The sequence below is a fragment of the Erithacus rubecula genome (genome assembly GCF_903797595.1).
Source record: "Erithacus rubecula genome assembly, chromosome: 9".
In the NCBI taxonomy this organism is placed as follows: domain Eukaryota; kingdom Metazoa; phylum Chordata; class Aves; order Passeriformes; family Muscicapidae; genus Erithacus; species Erithacus rubecula.
The window spans coordinates 22,635,222-22,656,033 of record NC_136660.1 but is presented as its reverse complement, the minus strand read 5'-3'; the positions used below and the strand labels follow the sequence as shown (position 1 = coordinate 22,656,033).

Below are 20,812 nucleotides of genomic sequence, written 5' to 3'. Positions count from 1 at the left end.
CAGGAAGAAAGCCTCAGAAATCATATTTTGTATTCTTGCATGGCCCTGGCTACACAAACTAAAAGCTGCAGTATGGCATTAAATTTCTATACTAACAGATCTGAATATTTCACATAGTTTGTTTTATGCCTTGGTTCTGGTGAGTTCTGAAGTTTTGAGTGAAAGTTTCTTCTAAAGGATTTTGCCCCAAAACTAAAGATGCTAAGTACACAGGGATAGCATGGACAATATTGTACCCATCTCTGCTTTGCTCTGTCCAACACAAGGGCATGTCACTTTTTCAGCTAACCCAACTGCAAAGCAACAGGGTAAGTTTTCAGAAAAGTAAACACTGATGGAGAAATTCTTGGCTTGCTGCACGCTCATCGGCACACATCAGATAGTTTTGTATTATGACTACTGCAGTAATAGAAGGCTCTGGTATCTGCCAAGTCAAATCCAACCCCATATTTAATATTAAAACCTTATTTTGTCAAAAGAACAAAAATAAACCTTTCAAAAGCCAAGGTCATATATTACATGCCATTCTTAGGTTAAAACTCCCTTTATCTGCTCAGCAAATCAGCTCAGCAGAACAAACCACACTGCAGCACTGTGCACATTCTGGAGGAGCCTGGCTTGTTCCTTTAATGAGGTAAGAGTTTCACTGATCATGATATTTAGTTCCAGCAAAAGAATACAAAGAAATAGAGGCCCCTTTATTTACAGAGCTGTGCAACCAGGCTGCCCCAAGTCCCCCACCACCCCACACTCTGCCAGGCCCTCTCCTGAAGCCACACACAGAGAACTGAAAAGCTGCTCCCCTCTGCAGCAGAGTACCCAGGGTGTTTTTCACATCAAATAACGCAGCTTAAGAGGATCAAAAGCCAAAATAGCCGTTGCTTTAAAAGCAGCTCTGAAAACCAGAGGCTTTTCAGTTTAAATCAAAGCTATTTGCCAAAGCATTTTCATTCTCACTTTTGTAAGGACAAGGGAAGGTTTGCTTCACTGCAGTGCAAATGGCAGTATTTCTGCAATTCTGCTTTTGAAAACTGCACAGCTCTGTACAAGGAGCAGAGTGTACTAGGTGTTTATTTTTTTGAGAGTTTAAGAGTATGTGCATATAAATATACTAGGTGAACCAATCCCTGGAAAAGGGAGTTTACATAGGGAAATCACTATGATTATTTCAGCCTGAGAACAACAAGAAAGCCCTTTCAGGCTGTTTGGGGATAGTTAGGACTGCACTTTCAGAAATCACAGCTGCATTCCCAACAGTTTCAGAGACATAAACGAAGTCTCTTCTGGCAAGCAAGGTCACAGCACTCTGGAATTACTTGTCTCAGACTCAGTTTTCAGCTGCTTCAACACTGCTTTTGTGAAACCACTTAAAATGCCCTTTACTTCAACTCTTTAACTTCATTTTTCTGTATCTTCTACAAGAACAGTTACCTATTCTGCTCCTGGTGAGCTACTCTGACACCATTTTCAAGGCTGCAAAAACACAGTATCACTACATTTCTAAACCTGACATCAGGAAGGAAGGGCTGCTGTTATTTGCATCAGTACCAATTTTAATTGTATCCACAATCCTCATCCCATCCATAAAAAAAATTCCCAACACAGTAATTGCCAATCCATAGCTTTCAGTATTCTAGATCAGCTTCTCAGGATCTTTTCAAATTTTGAGGAGATGGTCAAACCAAGGTGACAGGCAGTATGCACCACTCTGCCTGATGAGACCAAAGCACTTTGGGGTTCAAACCTCAATAGTGTTTTAAGGCTGCAGAGCTAATACCTGTCCCAGAAGATTTTTCCATTAGGTACCAAAGAGACTACTATTAGCAACACAGAGGGCTGGTGTCACTAAGAACATCAAGGTACCCAGTGACTTGACAGGTCCTCCCTGAGAATCACTTGAATCACCTGAGACATGAATCACTTCCCTTTTACTGCTCACTAGCAAACAACACAAAAGGTGGTCTCCTGTCCAAAACCAAATGAGGAGCCTTCAGCAGCCACTGAGCTGAACACTTGAGTGTCTCTATCTCCTGGGAAGGACATCAGGCAAGGCCTTTAACAAGATTATGCACAGCCAGTCTTCTGAATTCAAGCTCCAGGTGCATCACACAGTTTCTACCCACCATAAGCAAATGACCCTCAGATTCCAGAGCTTAAGGAAAAAAAAAAAAAAAAAAAAAAAAAAGAAGGAAAAAAGGGACCCTACCTAGTGCTTCCATCATCTTGCCTAACAGGAAGTGGTTGCTTTTAGTGCAGCTGTCTAACAGTATAAAAACTCATCTGAGAACCCCAACAGCATACTGGGAGGTTCCTGGAAAGCAATTACATAAGAAAACAAGCACAGCAACCCCTTTATATAAAAGGTTTAAAAAGTTTCCAATAGAGTTATTTCAGCCTAAACATACCTGCTTACTCCCATATTCTCCTGGATTGTTTCCTGACACTTAAAGAAGTATTCATTCACATAAAAACACTTGAGAGAAGCAGAGGGTGGTTATCTGCATGTCAGATGATTATCTCTTCAGAGCACTCAGCAGGAAATTCCATGAGCTCCTGTCACCCCAAACTTGCACACACAATCTTACTGGACTCTTTTGTAGCTTGATCTAAGAAAAAACTTCATGCATAAGCAGGGCAAATACAACATTAAACATAAAATGAACATGTGCTCAAAGATTTCTGTTCATGTAAAATCACTGTTGGAAAGTGATAGTGCTCAGAAATGTCTGAGATGGCAGCTGCTGCTAAGAGCTTGCTCTTGCAGTACATCATATCAAATGTGTAAGCCATCAACCAAATGGAAAACTCTTTCTAGAAAGTTAAATTGTTTTTAGAGATTTATTCCAATATCTAAATCCAAACAGATGCAGAGGCACTCACTCTGAGGCATTTCTCAGCTTTCTGAAACACTAATGTAGGCCCCACTTAGAAAGCTTACACTGAAATAGATCTGAGTAAAAATTTGTGAATTGATTTGTGCTGGCCAGTATGAAAACAGAACTACATTTCACTGAGCTACCATTCAATGAGGGAAGAGCTGTTACAGGGCAGAGGGAGAAGAGGACACAAGGTACAATACTGATTTCACAAATTTTACTATTCAGCTTCTTCAAAACTCAGCCAGTTACAATCTTGTCCCTGAAACCTGGAGAGACACAGTTTAGAATTAGTTTTTACAAAATTGTCTCTGTAAATAACAAAAGTTGATACAACAGATAAATTGTTTTTTCCTCTAAACCTAGAGTCGAGTCAACCTTTTTTTTAATTTGGCAGACAATTGTTTTATATAGTGTCACTAGATAGTGATCAAACTCTGGAATAGGCTCTAGGCATGTGATCCAGGGAAGTCAGCACACTGAGAAAGCATCAACTGGAAACTTTTCAAAGTCCCAACCCAAAGGATCCTACAAAGAACAGGAACACAGGTATGAACTTCTGCTACTGATACTCTATATCCAGAACTGTGCTTGCAGGACCCACAGCTGATAATTCACAAACACTAGGGTTAAACTCATCTTGACAGAAGTGGTTCCCACACTCAGCTCCTGCTCAGCCACCTGGGAAACAGCTCCTGAACTGTGCTATCTTCAGCCTAGTATGTTAAAGTAAACCACCATCAATTTTCTGGTCATTTTAATGTGCTGGGCTGCAAGTTAAGGCAATCTAGGTGCTGCTTCTTTGAGGCTCTGCTGTCCATGCCATGAAAGCAGCAGCATCTGGAAGAAGGACAGGATCATGCTTAGCAAAGCTGTTAATCCCTTTGAGCTCTAGAGGCTTGGCAGCATTATTGTCCCATTCTGGAGAATGCCAACATACAGTCACACATGTAGGGGTAGTGCTTGCAGATGAAGGGCAAAAAGCTGCAAAGGCCCCATTGGTGCCAAAAGGATCAATCTGCCTCGTCACTAATGCTACATCAGGAAACTTCAGAATACTCTGAAAGTGCTAAAGCAGCATCCAGATAACCTCAGTTTGAACCTCCTGTCTGCTACAAACTTCTCATCCTCCTCAACAAGTTACTTAGGAATTTGATTCTCAGATGTAAATAATGATATTTCCCTGCTTCAAAGAGTAATGTTACACACTCACCATATAGGAAATGCTTATATACTCCATCTATCATGGTCACAAAAGCTGGGAAATTAACTCCACATTCTGCACAGCATGGACAAATACAGAACACGGGAAATGACTAAAACAACTAAATATGAAACAGGAGGTTGCATGGGATATGTCACTCCCTACTCCAGCAAAATATGTTCACAAGAGGGCAGTTTACATTTTATTTTCTCTATTTTATGGTGCATGGATGTAGCTATACCAGTAGGTGATGGTTTACTCTCCCTCTACAGTTGTTACTACAGTGACAAGACCAAATCATTTTGTCTTCAAGATTTCCAAACCAACTTATTAAAAATAAATAAATCAATGTGTAATCAAGTAACTAAACTACTGACCATGTGTTTCAGTTCAAGGGCTCACACATTTCTCCACATAGCTACTCTGGCTTCCCACTTAATGGCCAGCAGAACCAGGTGAGTTCAGAACCAGTCCCAGCCCAGGTGAGGTGTTGAGAGCAGGTTCTGAACCACCACAACAAGCACCACAAGTGAGACTGTACTTCTTGGTAAAGAAAGTGCAAACACTGAAAAGCCTGGGAAGTTGCAGCAGACTTGCATCATCTTAATGCCCACTGAAAGTATCTGGAAAGAAAGTCTAAGTACAATAAGGATTTACTATTGCATTCACAGAACAAGAGTGAAGGCACTAATGAGAAAGAAAAACTTTATCAAGATCTGTAATATTTTACTTAAGCTGCCTGTTTATGCTGCACTTCAGAACTACTTGTCCTTCATTTCTACAAGACCCAGAAGAACAGTGCTCTCATTTGGCCTGAGCTGGAGGTGATTCTGCCAACAAAGCACACAGTCACTGCATGACAGTGCACTAGGGAAGACAAACTTTCATCTGCACATGGATCCCACTTCATATTGGCACTGAATCCTTAGCTCTGACAGTCAGGGAACAGATCTCCACAACTTCACCTAAGAGCTCAGCTGTAACCTCACCAGGCAAGAGAGCATTAGCAAAGGGCTAGTTTGAGCCAGCGTGGCTGGCAAGGGCAGGATTGCTGTGCTTGGTGAGCAGCTGGGAAAAGGACACCAACTTTCCTTGCAGTGCCTGCTGGCTCCTTCCAAGCTCCTACTGTGGAAAGTTCTGCAGCTGCTGGGAGGAACCTATTCGCATAACAAAAGCGCCTTTCAAAAGCTGTAGAGAGGGTGGAAAGAATATGAAAAAAACCTCAAAGCCACTGACAACTACAGTTAGTATTTTTCAGCGTTGCCTGAAAGTCTCAGGCGAGGATTAGGACTCCAATATATTACCTAGAATATAAATACTGGTGTCTCCCATTACTTTCCTGCTGGCTAAAGAATGTGCATTAAGAAAAATCATGCAAGAAGCAACTTTAACATATCCTTGAGCACAAATTTAGGACTCTCACACAATTAAGTTCTCAGCTATGCAATAAATGAACACAGGGCATAAAAGGTATTTGGGAGCTTTTAGGAGCCTGAACTCCTACAGCTTGCAAGCAGGCTGTAGGAGCCACATATTGCTGGTTGACAAAATACTCAATGTGAACCAACAAGGTGCACCTGCAGCCCAAGAAGACAACTGTGTCCTGGGCTGCACCATCAGAGGTGTGGCCAGCAGGTTGAGTGAAGTGGTTCTGTTTTTCTATTCTGCTCTTGTGAAACCTCACCTAGGCTGCTGCACCCCACTCTGGGACACCCATTCTAAAAATAACTTGGATCTGTTGCAAGTCCTGAGGATGGACATGAAGATGTCCAGAGGACGTGGGACAGGCCAAGAGTTGGGCCTGTTCAGCCTAGACAAGAAAAGGCTCCAGGGAGACCTTGAAGCACCTTCCAGTACCCAAAGGGCTGGAGAAAGACTTTTGACAACAGCATGAAGTGACAGGACAAGGGGGAATGGAATGCCTTGAAACTGATAGAGAGTAATTTAGTCTCATTTCATTGCAAAGGGTGCACTTAAAAATATACTGATGAGAACCATGAGAGATCTTAATCAATTAAGCAGGCAGTGAAAGGTCCTTGGAGCTTGAGCTGTAATTCCAAGTCTGCTGGTGAATGCTGCAGTTGCCGAGATGGACACAACTGGTACCACCACTAGTCCCTTATCAAAAACTTTCATGCCTTCTCTCAGGCAACTCCAGACAGTACTGACTCCTTTCCTCACAGCAGCTCCACACAGCACTAACTCCTTCTCTCCTTCTCCCTTCTGCATGACCAGCTATTCTAAACCTGTCCCTTACCTGGCCACCTAATCCTGTCTGTCCCTCACACAGCTTCTTACCTTGTCTGTTCCTTGCATAACCACATGTCCTTTCCTCCTCACAGCACAGCCAGCAGAGTCCATCTCAAACTGCAGCAAACTCTGGTGCTCCAGCTAACCCACTCTTTTGTAACACCCATCCTCATTGGGCAGGCAAGGCTGTTTCCACTCCATGGTAATCAGTACAGCTGTAATTCATTAAGGAAAACTGCCTTCTGAACTAGCCTTACAAACCATCTTCCCACAGGTGAAAGACTCCCAAAAGGGAAACGAGGCATCTGCAATGAAAAGTCTACTTAACATTTTTTTTAAATCTGCCTTTAAGTGTTAAGCTTCTCCTGAAAGACTATCTTTCCTTTGAAGCATTTTAAACTTCTAGGGCTTGTGAATGTTACACAAACTCCATTTGTTGTAAGACAATGTCCAAAAGGATAAAATAAATCTATGCCTCTTAAAAATCAAACAGAGGAAGGAAGAAAGCATCATTCCTTCACTATCCTTTCAGAGACTCCAGGCTTACCCCTAAGCATTGTAATAGTGGTAAAATAGTTTTGCCTCTCAGCCAAACCACGTAAGTTATGGGAACTGCAAAATGGCTCAGCTTGTCTTTCAGACAGCAGGAAAGTTGGGAGAGAGATGTCAACTTACAGCATATTTCAGTACTGCTTACATTTTAATGCAGTAATCAGGAACACTCTGCTCATGTTCCTGATCACTTTTGGAGGAATAATCTGCCCACTAAAAAAGGCAGAGGTCAGCATACAGCTCATCACAACTGCTTGTTAGAGAAAAATCCCCCATCTATCTCTGAACACTAAATTCTTTGCTTTTCTGCTTAATGTTACTCTTCTGGGTAAAAAAGGAATTCAAGGCCCAGAAACATATTATTTTTGCGTAATAAGGTTATACATATGGATTCAACTTAGCTAGGAAATGTCAACTTAAGGCTTGTCTTCATGAGGAAATTTACTGTAACTAGTCTACCAGTATAATTATATTGCTGTAGTTCTACTGGTAAAATTCCCCTGTTGAGCCTTATCCATAACAACTGCTGCCTCTATGGTTTATTTTTGTCAACTATGCCAAAAAAAGGCCCCAGCTCCAGAAAGGCCACAACAATTTACAGGGGAGGAGGGGAAGAAGATGTGCCAGTGCAACTGGAGCAGTAGAAAGAATAACAGTATAGAAATGGCAGTATTTCTTTATACTAATGAATGATTTGCTACAAAAAAAACCCAAAAAAACCCCCCAAAAAACCCCAAAAAACAAAACAAAAAAAAAAAAAAAAAAAGGAAACACGATAAGAAAACTATACTGTACATCAGAGATCCTGCAGGTAAGGTATGTGTCAGTTTCATAATACATTTCATAGCTTTGGTAAAGGCCCCCAAGCCAGACACTGGTCTGCATCAGCTCCTCCTGTGCATCCTTTTGTTCTTACCTCCTCCCCAAATGCTGCAGTGCATTTTTCCCAGGAGTACTCTTTTCCCCCCCTTCCTTTAGAGAAGCAACACTTTGCCACCCAGCAACTGCCCAGGGCCTCTTGGACTGACCCTCCAAAACAAATGGGCATTTAAGACCAGTCCCTATGGTTTACAGTTTGCATCTCAGGGACTAGGGATAACTGGAAAGCAAAGAGCACTCTTCGAAAAAAGGATTTTAAAACAATTGCCCTTCACTTGGCAGTGCAAGAATGTTGAGCTAGACAAAACAATGAGCCATCTGTGCACTCCTCCCTCCTTCCCTTGTCTGTATCCTCTGAGCTTAAATCAGAGCTCCCCAAGAATGGCTCAGTCCCCCTTCACCTCCGCCCACCCTGTTTACATCCTGAAAAAAACCAGTTTTCTGGCCTATTTTTTTTCCTTTTTGTTCCTAAGAGCTCTTGCAAAATCTTCCTTTAAACCTCAGCCCTTTGTCAGGTGGTATCCCATCTACCCAGCTTTGTCAAGTGATCAAAAAATGCCTCCCACCAGTGATCCGTCCCTTGTTTACCATCCCTAGAGGCAGAGTGGCACTCAGGAGCCCTACTCACCCCTTTGTCCAAGGAAGGCAATACCATCTGAATGGGAGACCACCAAGATTTGCAGCCCTCTTTTGTTAGCCTGGTGTCACTGCCTATTGGGCCTTGATTCAAAATTGAGATGACAGTAGAGAGGCAGCTGAGTTAGGTCATCACCACGGAGTTTCCCATTTAGACGAGAGAAACACCAATAGCTCAAATTTCACATAAAATTGGAAACTTTATTATCAGTGATAATTTGTTGTTACCAATTGTAGCCACTGCCTCATCACAAAGCATACACTATTCTAGTACTAGTCAAGAAGGCATGTTCCCAACATTAAAAACACATTGTTGAAAAAACAAAGGGGATTAGGTATGAATAACAGCACTTGGATCTATTTCTTCAAACGTTTATTTTGTTAGCATCTCTATTCCAGGCAGCAAATGGATTAAAAAATGCCAATGATCTCACAGCTGGAATGGCTGCACTGCTCAAAAATATTTATACCTTCATGTCTCAGTGGAAAAAAGCGCTATTTTTTAATTCTTGATTTTTAAATCATCACAAACAGATCTTATCTGATAAAGCAATCTTTCACTGGAAGACCCAGTTTTGATTGCCAGTCACTTCTCCTCCTGGCAGGCTGAACCTCCTGGGAGAGCAGAGGCTGCAAATTCTCCCACGATTCTGTACTAACCCAGCTTGGAGATCAGAGTAAGGAAGCCATGTCTCCGATCAACTCTCTCCAGTGTGCCAAGATCATAAATGTGGAAGTTCTGTTGGCAAAAAAACCCCATAAAAACATCCAGTTTGAGCATCATGTCCCTTCCCCTGCATGGCAGCAAGAGGCTCATCCTACCAGGATGCACCACTGGAGTGCAGACACACTACCCAACAGGAAGTGGTGTTTGCCTTCAACGCTCAGCGCTAAACCTCCATCCAATCTTTTTCCTTTTTTTTTTTTTTTTTGGGTTTTTTTTTTTTTTTTTTTGTTTTTATTGAAAACAGTCCTTCTTGTAAATTCAACTACGGTGCCATAAATGTTAAATGAATTTCCTTCAATGCTTCAAAAAAACATTCCAGATCTAGCAGAGCTCAAGAGTGGTTTCGTCCCACAGCCCCTGCACGTGAACACAGACAGACCGCGCACAAAGCACGCTGCTCTCCGTAGGTGGCCCACATCTTTCATTTCATTAAGGGTACTAACTACCTCCAGCAAATGACATTTGGAAGCCAAGTGCACTCTGCCTTGGAGGAGGGAAAATCAGATTTCCCTGTGGTGACCATAGCTTCAGGGGAGGTCTGCCTCCAGCAATGAAACACAAGCCTTAGAGGGCTCTGGTGCATGGCAGTCACTGGAGGGACACCCTCAGTAGGACACAAATAGACATGATGCTTGGTTTAACTGGGGAGTTTTTTGCCTGGGAAAGAGAGAATTGAACCCTATATGATCACACTTGTGCATCTGCTTCTTTAAAATGTCTGAATTCATTGATCAAATTCAATACAGTCCTTCAGAGGAAGAGTTGTCCCCAAAATGCCACATTTCTGCAAAATATGCAAAAACAAACAGGTAAACTGAAGAGAAGGATCTACAGGTGTCCCCAGTAAGCAAATTTCAGTGGAAGCACACCTGTATTTCTAGACACCAGAGAATCCACACAGGTGAGACTTGTAAAAAGTACCCTCATTTTAAGAAAAGCTCATTCTAACTCACATCTTTAGGTATGAAAAATATCTCTCACAAGACAAATCCATTAAAAGACAGATTTTATTGTGCTGTGCAGGTAAACTACTCTTTCCAACTCTAACACATTCTCAAACTATCATTGAAAGAAAAGTTTGGGGTTTTTTTTGTCACAGAACTTGCAAATTCTATGGCCTCTCCTGTTGCACTCTGCCATGAACCTTCCACTCTCCCCTCTGCCTCGGACAGAAGACCAAATGAAACACTAAGCATTAGATTTAGGGTCAGTCTTTGATGGGCAAACAAGACCTGAAAAGAAAATAGTAAGTCCAGAGTATGGTGTCCACTTTGGACTCTCTCTCCTCCAAGTCCTACCTCTTGTACCTCTTTCCTAAATCGATGCTCATTCATATCCTCTTCCATGTCATTCCCTTTAGCTACAGCAGATGCTTCAGCTCCAGCAATCTTTCATCTTTGAAGGCAGACATGCTGAATTTTACAAATCTTAGCTGAAATGCAGATCCACCACCTCTCTGTAATTTACTGTCTTCCAAAAGGCCCTTTGTTTTATCATGAAAACAAAGAAGGGCAGAGTCAGTCTTCACCATTTCAAAAGCATTCAGTTACCTTGGAGTTTGGTGTAATATTTCAGCAGTGCTTCAGGCATATGGTTTATAAAGCACTTAGGGACTCATTAAATACCAAAATTTAAGGCTAAAGGCTGGCAAGCTGAGGGCAGTGAGCTTTTAAATTTATGAAAGGCTACAGAACTAAGAGGCCACTAAAGTGATAGCTGTCAGCACCACTCCGTCCTACATTCATGCAGGTTCAAAGGAGAAGCCTGCATGAACTCAAAAGAAAGAGAGCACTCGTTCCAACTTTCAGGCTATTTTCTAAATACTCTTTTCAAACTCCTTTTATACTCAGAAAAAGCCTTCCAGAAAACATCCACCCCTCTTCAAGCCTTGCATTGGTTACCTGATCCAGTTTTGCGCTCCTTTTTCTTCCTTCCAGCTCTAACAAGCATCCTTGCCCTTTTACAAGTTAAGGTCATTCAGAGGATCTATACAAGCAAGCAGAACACAAGCTGGACTGAAGATCTTGAAAGGCTCATGCTTACCCTCACCTTTAATAGGGAGGCACCACCCACAGAGACAACATGTTATCCCGGCATGCACCGCTCCCTCCTGCTCCAAATGGAAAGCAGCACAAATCAAAAGGACCACAGCAAGTTGGAACCTGTTGTCTCAGCGGGTGGTACCCTGCATCTGTAATAGAGATGAAGGCAGCTGTAATCTCTCTGGTTTTATGCAAATAGGATGCTGCATTTCAACTCCTGGCTAGGGGCCACGAAAAAAAACAAAACCAAAAAAACCCCAAACCCCACCACTCTTGTCAGTATGAAGGTGATGTAGTAAACATCAATACACAGTTGGAATGTCACTTTGCGGGATGTGGGAAGACCACAAATAAAAATCTTATCTCAATCTATTCATAATTTAAGACTCAGTATCTATTTCAGCTCTGAATTACAACCCTGCAATTTTAATACAAATAAGACTATTCAAGGTGTTCAGGAATTCTATCACATTATGGTTTTTACTTTCCGTTCACTTCTTTAAAGTATTAAGAAAAAAGATGAGCACTCAAACTACAGAACAGTTAAGTGGAGATTCAACTTTGGCCTTATATTTTCTCAAACTGAAGACAGAAGCAAAACATTTTCTTTCTTAGTTCCTGAACAGCCCTGCAAACCTGTGCCAGCACCATCCAGGGCTGGCACACACTGTAGCACCACAGTAACACAGAATCACAGAATGGGCAAAGTTGAAAAGGATCATAGTGTCCAACCTTCCTGCTCTTGCGAGTTAATCCCAGAGCACATGGTACAGGATTGTGTCCAGATGGTTCTTTAGGATCTCCACAGACTCTCTGGACAATCTGTTCCAGTGCATGGTCACCCACACAGTAATTAGGTTCTTCCTCATCTGCAAGTGGAACTTCCTGTGCATCAGTTTGTGCCCGTTGCCTCCTGGGTCAGAGAATCCCAAGGGCTGCTGCAAAGGCAGCACTCAGCAGTAGATGAAGCTGGCATTGCTGCTGATGGAGTCTGAGTCCAGCTACACCTGCTGATGCTCAGCACCTTCCTCAAGCACCTGTTCTCCACCAAGGAAGAAGTTACCATCATGTTTGTAAACTGCAGGAATGATCAGGCACCTGTCCCTTGATCTTGTTCATGGCAAGGCATCAGAGCACAAACCTGCAACTGCCAGCTGAGGCACTGGCTTTGTGCAGACACACAGGGACACATTCCTTGCTGCTGGCATTGCTATGGGCAGTTGCTGCCAGCAAGGGGTGGAGAAAAGTGCAGGACTCAGCACCTCCTCTCCCACAACTGCACCAGGCAAATGCCTCCTGCCAGCAGGCTGCAAGCACTCACCACTGCAGTGCAGAATCTCTTCTGAATGCAGGAACAGTCTGAAAAAAAGGCTCTGCTTTAACCCTGCTGAATAGATTTGAGAAGTTACACATTTGTTTTTATTTGAAAGAAGATAGAAAAAGCTAAAAATGGAATATAACTTGCAAAAACATCCTGGAAGGATTTCTGCTGCCACTCAAGTTGTGCAAGATGCTCGACTGGAGAGACTTATTTCTATGCAAGTAGCTTGGCATGAAATCCCACTGAAAGGCCTTTAGTTCCCTAACACTGTCATGACATCATGATTTAGGATTTTTAGAGCTATCAGCCCAGCACAGCTGGTGTCATGGTTGCCATTATACCATGAAACACTGAGGGGTTTTAAACAAAAAAGGTTTCCTTGTCTGAAATTCTTAGATTTCTTCCATCTTATTGTTAAAACCAGACTGGTTCTGTAAGCAGAGTACAGCTGATACGTAAGCAGAGCAGGAAACACTGCTGCCTTAACTGAAAATAAATCTGTCAACAAGGAGGCACTGGGAGAGCTCTACTTCAGACTTTTCAGGTTCTTATTAAAAATATAAATTAAAGTCAACATTTTCACATTATTTGCTACATCTGTTTGCTATTCCATTATAAATAAAAATACGGGGGCCTCCAATTCAGTGTTAGCTCACTCAAAAAAAATCAAAAGGTCCTTTTCATTTAATATTGCATTATAATTGTTCTAAACTACACTGTATTACCATGAGAGGTCCACAAGAAATAAGCTACACGTTGCCCAAACTGGGCAATTAACAAGACCTTTGGCAGTGTTCTATCTTTCCCTTTCTAAAGTACGAAGGACAGCAAGGCTATGGAAACACATCCCTGTTGTAGGAACCTTGCTGACTGCCACAAGCAGATCCAGATCTGCACTCTATGTAGACAGCTGGGAATCCAAAAAAACCCACAAACCCTTTCCTGTCTCCAGAGGCCAAGGCAATTGAGCAGAGTTCAGTGCTACACTGGTTTTAAAGGAAATACACCAAAGATTTAAACAACTGCTCTGCCACCCCATGCTCCTGCCAACCATTCCACAGCACACTTTACCTGGGACAGCAGAATACCAAAGCCCTTCAAACAAAAAAGAGACATGTTTTCTTAAATAAACCTTTATTAAATTCCCTGTCAGAGAACAAGAACCTCCTGAGTGCATAGGAAAATCCACCACTCCTACAATATGCACCTAGGGCTGGGCTGGTGACGTGCATCTCCCACATCCATTAAATTTTGAGAGCAGTTTTAGCAAACAGCAATTGCCCCCAGGAGTGAGAACTGCTGGTGAGTGCTCAGCTCCTTTGAAAATCTTCTCTCAACCAGTCTACACTGCTCACATACCAGCTGGTGATTTCAGGTTCAGTGTTTAAGAGATGTGTAGGTCTTGACAGCTCTACCACATGCACAATTGTATATTAAGACTTTTGGACACAAGGTAGAGCTGACTTACTCCACAGGACAAATAATAATAAGCTTTGTAGCTCCAAGAATGAGGCCAAATTAAAGGTGACAGACTGCAGACAGCTGAGCATCTCAGGACACAGTGCTGTGGAGTTGGGGATGCTGTTCCAGCCACTCAGAGAAAAGGGAAACACACAGCTGATCTATAAACAAAAGCACCATGTGAAGGCCTGTATGTTCCAAGATCTCTTGTGGAAGCAAGGGAAGGAGGCCTTAAATTCATTTTTTCACTTGCCCTACTTTTCCTCTGTCCCTGCAACTAACGACTCAGGTTTGTTAGTAGAGGTGTTGGTTAAATGAACCAGGCAGATCTCTGTGACATTAGGGTCCTGTATAAACTCCAGACTCGTTTTCTGAAAAACAGTTCTGTAATCACAAACATGAGGAGAAAAAAAAAAACAGAAGAAACTGTCTTGAGGAATGGGTAAAGTTAAACAAACTGCCCAACTGCTGCTGTTACAAGAGAAGCTCTTTGATGGAAAAAAAACTGGTGGCTGAATCTTAACCAAGACACACAAAAGGAGGAAAGCTTGAGTGAACTGGAGCCTTGGCTACACCATTCCATCAAGGACATTTATACTGCAACTATAACACAGTGCAAAGATAGTTTCAGTAAACAGCAACAGCAGAAACTTTGTGCCCTTTCTGGCCGGTTAATAGACTATGTTCACAGCCCCAAAATCATGATGGCTTGGCTACTGCTACTCACTTTAACTAGAGTTAAGGAGTAAGGTCAGCTAACAAAAGGCAAGTATAGGGTCAGCTCATGCTGCCTGCTTGGTCTAATCCAAAGTGCCTGCTAGAAACCATCCATACCAACAACCTAAGATAATAATTTAATTACTGGAGAAAAGACGTCAAACAATTAGAGTTTTAGGCTTCTGTTACACAAATTGGCACTTTATTCAACAGCCAGGGGTGGCAGTCTGCTGACAGTAACACTGCTGTGCCAGCAACAGCAAAAATGCCCTTACAGCAGTTTTCCAGAGGAAGGCATTTAACATGCACAGGGAGGGGTCAGGATTTAAGTGTAGGACCATAACAGATTACAGAGTGTGAAAAACACAACAAGACAGACAGTTAGAAGAAAATTTCCCAACCAGTTAAAAGAAATTTAAACAAAAACCCACTCAACACTGAAAGGAAATATACTGCATTCAAAGCCTGCAGAGGGGAACATAGAATTTCTCCTACATGCAAGAACAGGCATACGTAATCTTTTTTGAGAGCAGGGCTAGGGTGTTCTCAACAGAAAACCAGCTGTTCAAACAATATGAGCAGCAGGATGGGGCTTTGCCTACACACCCCCAAGACACAATATAAAACACAACACACAGCTACAGAACTTAAATGACACTTACTCATGTACTCTGTTGTCTCCATACAAGTCACTTAACCCAAAGCTGACGTAGTGCCAGTGCTCAGGAACATTCAGTGCTGGGTTTCCCAGGTTTCTGTACATGCTAACATAGTCCAGAGGGTCAGGTCCTCCCAACCTGCATTAAAAACAGAAAAAAACTTACATAAGTTAGTTTACTCAAGAAAATGGTAAGTCTCCCCAGGTGCTAGAAGAGGTTGTACAAAGACCTGGTTTAAAAAGAAAAATCAGAATATTCAAATTACCTCTAAAAAAAATATATTGCAGAGAAAGGTTAGTTTAAGTCCAGAAAGCTCTGAGTACAGGAAGACAAAGCGCATGTGTGAACATGCTAAAAATGTTTTTAACATTAAAGCACAAAAATCCCTGAAAAAATCATGTTAAAGCTCCCACAAAAAAACCCAAAGAAAATTGAAAAACAGTACTAGCAAAAGATCAATGGCTGTATCTGCAGTGCAAGCTCCTAATTCAGTCCAGAGGCACATACCTCACAAAAAGTGATGCTATTCCTCAAGCAGATCTTGAAATTACTAAGTTATGAGGAGAGTAATAAATACTTCTGGACACAGACAAAATAGTTCAAACAGTGGAGGAGAAAAACATTGCTTCAGTAAAACCAGCAGCAAAACTTCTACAAATACACCACTTGCATTAACCAAGAACAAGTAAAAAGCACCACTGTACCCCCTGCATCAGCATTAGAATGGCTTCCTTAAAAGAGCATAATTCAAAAGGCAGTGCAGCACAGGCAGGTTATGCTACACAGCAACCACCACAGCTGCAGCCACCCTTTCCTGCTCCAAGGCACAGGAATGTAGGCCATGTGCCAGCAGACAGCACAGCACATCCTCCTGCCACTTGTGTCACCTCTGTCTGAGCAAAGACAGGACAACTCCCTGCTGAAGGAAGGAACACATTGGACTGTTTTGCTATTTGCCCTGTCAACTACAGAACACCTACCACAAACAGTTACAGCACAGCTGAGAGCTGTTTAACCACTTTGTGCCTACAACACACTGTGTCTTTAACTAAAACTCTCAGCTGCTCCAAAGAAGAAAATCTGAACTCACATGACCCCAGTCACTGGAACCAATGATTCTACACATCAATTCCTCTCATGCCTATTGTCTTTTTAGACCCTGACACAATCATCTGCAGGTTGCAGGGCATGGCTGTGCTTCTTTCATTTGTCCTGAGGGTTTGTGTATCATCATAAGCAGTCTCCATGGCTGGACAGATAGATCCAACTCTAGTAACAGTGAGACATTACTTTAAATCCTCTGCCTTCCTCCTGTTGCCCAACCTTATCAAGTCTGTAGAAAACTGCATATCAGCTTGGTTTATTAAAAGACAACATAAGTTTGGTGTATTAAAACATCCTTCACCTCTCCACAGGTGTGCTGTGCTGCCTTGCTCCTACTGCTGCTGGCAAAAACAGAGCAATTGTCTAACATGACTGACTTTACCTAGGACAGCTTCTTCTTAAATCATATAAGGCCATCATGGTAAGTAAGACCAGTTGCAGTTCCTCCAGCAGGTCAGTTAAGGATGCAGCCCAGGATACTGAGGCAGGACAGAGGGAATGTTCACCCCCAGTAGTGGCACAGGTGTCCATTGTCAAAGGCTACATCAAAACAATGCAGCCTTCTTGTATGACAAATGGCACCTTCATGGCATAAAAGGCAAATGGTGAGCAAACATGGAGAGAGTATGTCAGACTCCAGGATGGAGCTGAGTCTGATCTTCAGCAGACACCTGAGAAAACCTATTTTCAAAGTCTAGCAGTAGTTTGAAACACTCAGGAAAAAACAAGTCCCCTCTGACACCCTTTCCTCACCTGTTCCCTTTCACAGGCATCAGGTCACACTGGAGGCTGAGATCTCTACCAGAAACACCCATTCAGGTGGCTCTGTTCAGAGCATGGCACTTATGTCCTGGCCAGTGCTCAGCCCCCCAGGGAACCATGATGGAAGCAGTCAGATGGAAGCAGTTCCAGCCAGGATGGTCACTTACCCTTGAGGTGCAGCAGTGAACAGCAGCCACACACAATTATTACTGGACTGGGAAAACTTCGGAGTGAGGGAGGTTCATATACTGACATGTCTGAGAGACTAGTCAGTGGCCAGAGCAGTTGTGTGGGCTTTGCAATGAAGGGAAAACTGCTAAGCAACCAGCATCTCCTACATGAAGAAAACCTGCTTCCAAACTCAGTTTAATAACACTTTAGAAGTCAAACAAACACTGCTGGAACACTGCTGGCACAGGCACTCTGACAACACACAAGACAAAATTCTACACTGCCGTTTTCAGGACAGGGACTGATCCATGGGTATATACTTTCCCTAGGGCTACTCAAACATACTTGTCAAGACTGATGCAGATGGCAAGTCCTGTATAGGACACCTCTCCATCACTCCTGCCAGCAATCCTGTGTATGTCTCCAAAGACCAAACTTTGGAGACAACAAGACCTGCAGACCGCAGAGGTGGCCACAGCAATGTAGCACCAGGCAGCCTGGAGGAGCTGAGCTCAATCCTGTCCAGAGTTCACTACCAACTGGTTCACACGTTGCTCAATGATCCAGTCACATCATCTTTACTCACTGAGAAATACAGTAGACTTGGAAGAGATATAGACTAAAAGCCTGCAGCAGCGACTAATTAAATTTTTAAACACATATCCAAGCCATACACCTACCCTAAAACTGCTGCAACTGCACAAGCACCCAGCACGAGCTTTAAGCCAGCTACTTACAGCACACAGTAACATAGCCACGGCAATTATGCTCACCAAAGGTTAGTCAGCACAGATATTCATCCAGTTTCGGTGGCAGGTTTCAGTGCTCTATCATCGGCGGCGCTGCTGTGGTACATCCTCCCGCCCACAGCCGCGGCAGGGTTCGACCTTGTATCACAATCTACATATCAGTACATGCACTCACACAAAGAGCTGGAAGCGTTGGAGGATTTTATTAGGAAGAGCCCGACTTCAAAGCCAGAGGTACAGTACAAATTTGTTACATTCTCTATTCATGGTTCTCATTCAGGAGCAGGAAGGGCTGCCTCAGGGGAAACCCTGTATTTGCATCTGCACCAAGAGTCTTCTTTTGCCTGATGCTAAGAGCGCTCTGAAGTTTCTGTGGAAGGAGAAATGCAAAACGGAGAGGAAAGAGACCCGAATGGAAAGAAGTTGGAAAACTCCTAATTCATTCACCCCGTTAGTGTATTGTTTGTAGTCACTTCCCAGCAGCTGACAATAGGACTGCTTTTCACAGCTGCCTCTGACAACCCTTCAGAAGTAGTCTGTGAATCCCAAAAGGCACAAACCACAGCTCACTGGACAGGTTTTTGAGAGTATGGCCTAAATTTAAGACAGGTGATAAAAAACCAGTAGTGGAGCCCAAATTATGCCTAATTCAAAACCTGTCACAAAAAAAGAATAAATTTTATTTTCTCACCAGAAATTCTATGCAACAAGATATTTCATTTTGAGATACTCTGCCACACTTTATAATAAAAGCAGACACTGGATGTCAACAGAGACTCCATCTTGGTGCACGGCCTTCACAAAAACAGACAGAAACTCTTCCAAGAAGTTCTGACTGAATCCTAAGCTCTCTCCCAAGATATGCAAATAGCATTTTAAAAGATTAGTTCCATTAAACAATTCACATGGCTAAACCGCTTTATGTAATAGGCATGGAGTTCTCCATGCCTATTCTCCAATGATACACAGCTAGGGTCTGCTCTGATCTGCAAGCCAAAGACTACAAGTTCAGCTCTCCGAACAAAAAAAAAAACAACAAATTGCTGGTAACCATAGAGAAACTGATACATATAATTAAAAGCTGATTAGTGTTACAATATTTCTCCTAAGGCAAGAACTTCGTACAGCAATTTCCTCTTTTAATCTAAAACAGCTAATAGCTGGCAGCCCAGGCAGAGTAGCAGAGTTGTGGCAAGAGTCCTTCTACCAGACTTAACAAAACCAAGCTCCAAGTTTCACCCAACAACAGGAGAGAAAGCACTTATGGCATCCACAGAGGCCTTACCTCTCACAAGCATTTCCTGCACAGGACAGCAGTAGGAAGCTCACCTCTACAACAGAAGCTCTCAGCTATCACTGCTGGCTGAGCTAACAGTTGGGGGAAACCTCTAAGTGGAAAATGCCAGGATAAACAAGCCTTCACATTACTTCTTACTTCAACCTTTCGAGCAGCAATTCTTTTAGTGCTTGAGTTCCAGTTGCAGCAAAACCCTAAACAATCCCTCAAGCAACATGGTTTCTTCCCAAACAAGGGTCTTTGCCATTCTTCACTACAGACCTAAATTTCCCTCAGTCTCCACAGACCTTACATCAATATAGACAGTATGTTTTAAGCTGTTGATAGAAAAGAAGTGCTAACATGACTGGAAATGCTTCATGAGTATCTATGATTACACGTAGGTGTAAAAACAGACTGATCAGACCACCACCAAAGTACTGATGCGCACAGATGACTAAGAAATTATTTATATTTTGAGGTCTCTGAGGTCAGATTTGCAAAATCTTATCTCAGCCCACTATGTCATTTTAGTACAATACTCCCCTAGGCAATAAGGGTTAACAGACAAACTTCTTGCTAGAATCACTTAAAAACAACAGTTCTATGGACAACAATAGCTTTGTCTGTCAGAACAGCACACAGGGAGGATATTATTCTGCTGTTGCTAAGGACCCTAACTAGATAAAGATATACAGGTTGAAATGAGCTGTAACTAAAGAAGTTCAACATTTACTAATTCTTTTCAAGTGCTGAGGTGGGGACTGACCCATGTCACATAAAGCAAACATTTTGGGGTGACTTGATCATGTTTCTTAACCCCAGCACAGGGGGATGAGCAGCTAAGTGATAGCAAAAAGCAAAAGGAACTCCTCTTCACACGGGATTAGACGCTAGACACTTATCACGATAGCTAAACATCCAAGAACTTCCTTCATGCCACTATCCCACATAAACAACTGCTGTTCCTGGTGTCAGACACTGTGTCAGCAGAGACACGGAGCAGCAGATCCACAGTCTGTGATAACACACGGCTACGTAAGGCCAGGAGGAGCTGGCACTGCCCTTTATGGGTACACACAGCATGTGTCCAGCTGCAACAACGGCTTCACCCGGTCAGTGCCGCCACTCTCGATCCCCAGGCTCCTGGCCAGAGACAGAGCTCGTGCCTCCTGTCCAGGGGGAAAACTCCAGATCCTCACCTGAGGGACCACTCCACTGAGTAACATGCACTCCCTTTTTGAAGGCCTGTCCCAGACTTCTACCTTCATCACCAGCCTACCATCAGCCATTCCTCACTCAGGAGCCCTCCAAATCACCTCAGAAACTCCAATACACTCCTGTTTTCAGTGCACACCTCTGTACACCTTCCTGCTGTTGCCAGCACATTCTCCCCAGGAGCCCCTCCAAACACACGCCCTAGGCA

The 20,812-nt window shown here is 42.8% G+C and overlaps 1 protein-coding gene across 6 annotated transcripts in view; it reads right to left on the bottom strand.

Moving 5' to 3' along the window:
- The window catches only part of SUFU (SUFU negative regulator of hedgehog signaling), an 83,940-nt gene that overhangs the window by 62,528 nt on the left and 600 nt on the right, over window positions 1-20,812 (bottom strand). For 3 of the 6 annotated variants that reach the window (XM_079312449.1, XM_079312450.1, XM_079312451.1), the window contains exon 2: window positions 15,328-15,462. In XM_079312449.1, coding sequence (XP_079168575.1) covers window positions 15,328-15,462 — 135 coding nt within the window. Of the gene's footprint in view, window positions 1-6,378; window positions 6,474-15,327; window positions 15,463-15,831; window positions 15,997-18,134; window positions 18,249-20,812 lie in introns of those variants that run through there. The other 3 variants (XM_079312452.1, XM_079312453.1, XM_079312454.1) reach the window with 3 other exon arrangements.